This window comes from Alosa pseudoharengus, unplaced genomic scaffold, assembly GCF_046254945.1.
Source record: "Alosa pseudoharengus isolate Yale_2024_CS ecotype anadromous, Long Island Sound unplaced genomic scaffold, YU_APseudo_1.1 YU_APseudo_1.1_scf_21, whole genome shotgun sequence".
NCBI classification, from domain to species: domain Eukaryota; kingdom Metazoa; phylum Chordata; class Actinopteri; order Clupeiformes; family Clupeidae; genus Alosa; species Alosa pseudoharengus.
This window is the reverse complement of record NW_027468674.1, coordinates 11,252,058-11,257,057: the sequence shown is the minus strand read 5'-3', so window position 1 is coordinate 11,257,057 and position 5,000 is coordinate 11,252,058. Positions and strand designations below refer to the sequence as shown.

The following is a 5,000-nucleotide window of genomic DNA, read 5'->3' as shown; positions in this document are numbered from 1 at the left end:
TATTTTTTCTCAACTTGGGTGTTTTCACCAAGATACAGTTCTCCGTGCACCATCTTGACCCTGTCTATAAAAATCTCTAACCAAATAAAAACTACCATAGATTTAAATTCTGAGAAATATATTAAATATTAAAACAGGCTGTAGGCTACTTGCTACATGGCTCTATAAGCGTTATAATAAATTGCATGCTTACACTATTGCTTTTCAGCCTCATCCAGCATTCAATCTGATATAAAAATGATAACATTTTATTGTCTTTTTCAGCTGCATCATGCTTTGACCTGAAACCTATTTTGATTTTGAAGAATGCATGGCCTTTTTAGTTTTTAATCCAACAACGCTGCCTGCTGTTATTGATTATCCAAGACCTACTCATTAAAGTTCACCTTAGTTGGTCTCACTCAAAGATCTAGAGAAGATAACATTTGATTGTTGACTGTGAATGGCAGAAATACAATTAATTAAACAAAAAAGTGTTAATCATCACTCACTTGATTAGTCTCTCTCAGTGGACAGGTTAATATGACAAAGTTTGATTGGTCACAATATGTTGTCTAAACCTTACGGCGCCCCCTATTGGTCTATGTGAGTTCTTCTACGAATATCACTGCCCACTGATAGTAACTGCTACTGATCCCTTTCTTCAATTTGTCTAAAGTGTTCCTGAGCATATAGAGTAGCTAAAACATTTACAGTATAAATGACTCAGTTATGACCGTAACAGCATTAAAAATACCACAGCCCCTTCCAAGGATCTGCAGCAGAGGCTTATGGGTAATGTAGTCTTCAGGCTTTCTGGGGGGACGCTTTCTTGGTGATTGAGCTGTGTGAAGGTGTGAGCTTGACGTGGATGAAGAGGGTGGACGGGGACAAGCTGCTGCCGTCCTCCTTCAGCAGTCGGACGTGTCTGTAGCCTGCAGAGACCGGAGAGGGACACACAGAGAGGAGGATTAGGGCACAGGCGCACACACACACATATGCATACACACACACACACATATGCATACACACATACACAAACACACACATATGCATACACACATACACACACACACACACACACACACACACACTCACATATGCATATACACACACACACACACTCACAGTCTCACACACAAACACATATGCATACACACACACACACATATGCATACACACACACTCACATATGCATATACACACACACACACACACACACACACACATACACACTCACACACACACACACACACACACACACACACACACACACACATATGCATACACCCACACACGCACACACACACACACACACACACACATATGCATACACACACACACACACACACACACACACACACACACACATGCATGCACATGCACAGACACACACACTCCATGCACAGGGACTCACCAGTGCGCATGCTGGTTAAGGGCAAGGTGAATTGTCCCAGGAAGTCGTTTCTGGAGGTGAAGTCGTGATCCTCCACCACAAAGCGCACCAGGACCAGGTCAGGGACATGCAGCTGGAACTTAAAGGTGCAGTCCCACCGAGGGTTAAAACCTGATGGAGGGAGGAAGAGAGAGAGTATAATAAGTATAAACCCTTTCAACAAGGTAAACACAAACAATGCTTGAACATTCTATTTGGGCCCCAATCTCCTTTTCTCTGCATTAAGATAACATATGGAATGTTAAAAAGGAAGTCTTGTGGGGCCAACTATGATGCTGATAAAGGAACTCTCTTGAAAGGGTCCATATATACTCTTTTGATCCCGTAAGGGAAATTTGGTCTCTGCATTTATCCCAATCCATGAATTAGTGTAACACACTCAGCACACAGTGAACACACAGTGAGGTGAAGCACACACTAATCCCGGCGCAGTGAGCTGCCTGCTACAGCCACACTCGGGGAGCAGTGAGGGGTTAGGTGCCTTGCTCAAGGGCACTTCAGCCGTTCTTACTGGCCGGGGTTCAAACTGGCAACCCGCCGGCTACAAGTCCGAAGCCCTAACCAGTAGGCCACGGCTGCCCAGTGAGAGAGAGAGAGATAGAGAGAGAGAGAGAGAGAAAGAGAGAGAGAGAGAGAACCCATGAGAAAGTTGGCACAAGCAAACATGAAACCAAATGTGTCTCTCATTTGTGTAGAGGGTGGAAGGAAAAACATGTTTATTCACTCACTTACTCCTTTTTGTTCGACTTATCTCACACCCGCTAGAAAAGAGCACCTGTCTGATGTAAGTCTCCTAGTAGCACTCTGCGCCAGTATGTTTCTGAGCTTTTTGCCTTTATTTGTGAAGAGGCTGACAGGAAGGAAGTAAGAGAGAGAGATGAGCTGGGATCGGGAAATGACCCGGGTCAGACTCGAACCCCGTGGGCACCTGTCCAGATAGCAAGAGGCTGGCGGACCACTGTCGGTCCATTGGGGGCATAGCTGGCAGTCCGCTGGCGAGTTGCAGACAAATTGCCCAATATGTTGCCACTATTGGTCTAAAATCTTTTTCATTTGTTCAGTTATACTCCATATATCATTTTATTAACTGGCTGGTTTGTAGCCAGGCTAGCAGTTGGCTGTTTTTTAGTCAGGCTAGCAGTTGACTGGTCTGTAGCCAGGCTAGCAGTTGGCTGGTTTGTAGTCAGGCTAGCAGTTAGCTGGTTTGTAGCCAGGCTAGCAGTTGGCTGGTTTGTAGCCAGGCTAGCAGTTGGCTGGTCTGTAGTAGCCAGGCTAGCAGTTGGCTGGTCTGTAGCCAGGCTAGCAGTTAGTTGGTCTGTAGCCAGGCTGGCAGTTGGCTGGTCTGTAGTAGCCAGGCTAGCAGTTTGGCTGGTCTGTAGTAGCCAGGCTAGCAGTTAGTTGGTCTGTAGGCAGGCAGTCGTGGGCAAGTGTGGCATGTAGTAGTACCATTGTTGTCGATACGGTGCGTCTTCTTGTTGTTGTTGTCTATGGGCGCTCCGTGGGTCTCCACCCACACGTACGGGTCCACTATGGAGTTGGGTTTATCTTGGGGCGACTTGGGCAGCTGCTGGGCGGAGATTATCTGCCAGTACAAAGGACAAGAGAAGAGCGTTACTACCAGAGTTTTTTTTTTTCATTTCATTTCGGCACTGAACACAGTGGTTCTATTCAGGGTCAAAATGAATTGTCATAAGAAAATTATGGTCATATATATATCAGTTAAGGAAACTTTGTGCACATCCCAGGTGCTGAACAAAAAAGTTGTTTTTTTTTTAGAAAAAAGTTCGCACACTCCTTGGTACTCTTTTTTGAGTTTATTTTCTCATCCCAGGTGCTGAACAAAAAAGTTGTTTTTTTTTAAGAAAAAAGTTCGCACACTCCTTGGTACTCTTTTTTGAGTTTATTTTCTCATTATTTGGCAGATGACGTCATCTGCCAAATAATCAGAAAATAAACTCAAAAAAGAGTACCAAGGAGTGTGCAAACTTTTTTCATATATATATTAGCACATTGCTATTTTAGCTGCTTGGCAGCAAAGAAATTTAGACCAGTATTACATGTGCACATGCATGGGAGACAAGTTTCAAACTTACATCCATAACACACCCCCACATACCACATACCAAAACATACACAAGGGGTACAGTATCTTCACGATGATCAAAACTGAATTGTGGTGAATTCAGAACATTGACAATACTTTAGGTCTGGTTCAGCATATGGTAAGCTGTGGAATGCTCAGAGACGTAGTCAGAAGAGAAGCTTTTAGTCTCTTTCCGACCAAGTAGTTACAGGAACGTAGTTATAAGAACAGTCCACTTCTAAACAGTTCTACTAACTACTCTCCCCCAAAACCGGTTCTGCCATTTGCATTCACACTGGCCAAGTGGCCACAGGAACTGGTTGCCCATTCAATTGCATATTGCCCATTCAACTTGGGTTGACAGTGGGCGTGACTTATAAGTTGGACCAATCAATGTAGACCTAGTCACTAAGGGTTCCTATGCGGGGAAAAGGGAAAAGACCCTGCTCTAGCCTAGAAATCTAGACGCCCCCTAGCGGCAGCAAATGTAATTTGCAGCCAAGGTAGTCTAGCAACTCTCTGTTGGCTTGCGAGCTGGAAAAATAAAACTTCTATCAGGCCAATCACATCATGTATAGAGTCGGCGACGGTTTCTGTGTGAATTTCCTGCTACTTGAAAACAAAGAAGATGGATGCTGCTGTTGGCGAACAGCTGTCTTTGAATCGCTATAGCTATAGCTTGATGTGGGTCTGGCTCATCAGGCCAACCCTGCACTGGAGTAGGAGCTGAAAGAGTTACAGCTACTCCCTTGGAGAGAACCTCTAATAGGCACATTCCACAGCTATAAGCAGTGGACCTAGATGCCAATCCAAGTGGTTTCCATGGACACCGGCGACGGACGGCACTCACGCGAATGGTCAGCAGGACGGGGCTGTGTCCAGGCCCCCCTCCGGTGTTCTCCGGGTTGAACTCGGAGTCGGCCTGGCGCAGAAAGCCGGGCTTCAGCACGTAGCCGCAGCCGCCGTTGGTCAGGAACCGGCCCTGGTTCAGATCCATGGGCTCACCTGGCGTCTGGAAGTTCAGAGCGACTGCAGAGGAGAGGGACAGGAAGGATGGAACAGAGAGAATGATGTCAATGAAAATAAAGAAACACACAACGTTGGGTAGGAGGGTGGGAAGTATAATGGCCAACAAGAGAGAGGAGTAAGGGAAACAGAAAGAAAAAGAGACTCAGAGGGAGCGAGAACTAGGGGCGCGTCTAGATTTCTAGGCTAAGTGAGAACAGGACTGAAGGGGGATTTAGGGATAATGTATTGAGCACCCGTCATTATCGGAAAATAAGTCCCGACCGGGTAAACAGGTCTTGCTTCGTCCTGAAGGGACTTATTTTCTGATAATGATCAGCATTTTTACACATTATCCCGCTTATTACACGGCTATTTGCCTAAACGGAAGAAATAAACTCCGCATGATATGACCTTTTTACATTTATTTGTTACCGTTTCATCGTGGCTTTTGCTGAGAAACAATTAGTTCGCAAC

The 5,000-nt window shown here is 45.3% G+C and overlaps 1 protein-coding gene across 2 annotated transcripts in view; it reads right to left on the bottom strand.

The window, feature by feature from the left end:
- Positions 1 to 5,000, bottom strand: part of plcd3b (phospholipase C, delta 3b) — a 50,789-nt gene that overhangs the window by 1,688 nt on the left and 44,101 nt on the right. For both annotated transcript variants that reach the window (XM_076297854.1, XM_076297855.1), the window contains exons 12-15: positions 4,369 to 4,547; positions 2,882 to 3,017; positions 1,397 to 1,546; positions 1 to 914 (exon numbers count right to left, since the gene is read on the bottom strand). The exon at positions 1 to 914 is cut by the window's left edge and continues 1,688 nt beyond it. In XM_076297854.1, the coding sequence (XP_076153969.1) occupies positions 787 to 914; positions 1,397 to 1,546; positions 2,882 to 3,017; positions 4,369 to 4,547 (593 nt within the window). In that variant the 3' untranslated portion in view covers positions 1 to 786. The remainder of the gene's footprint in view (positions 915 to 1,396; positions 1,547 to 2,881; positions 3,018 to 4,368; positions 4,548 to 5,000) is intronic.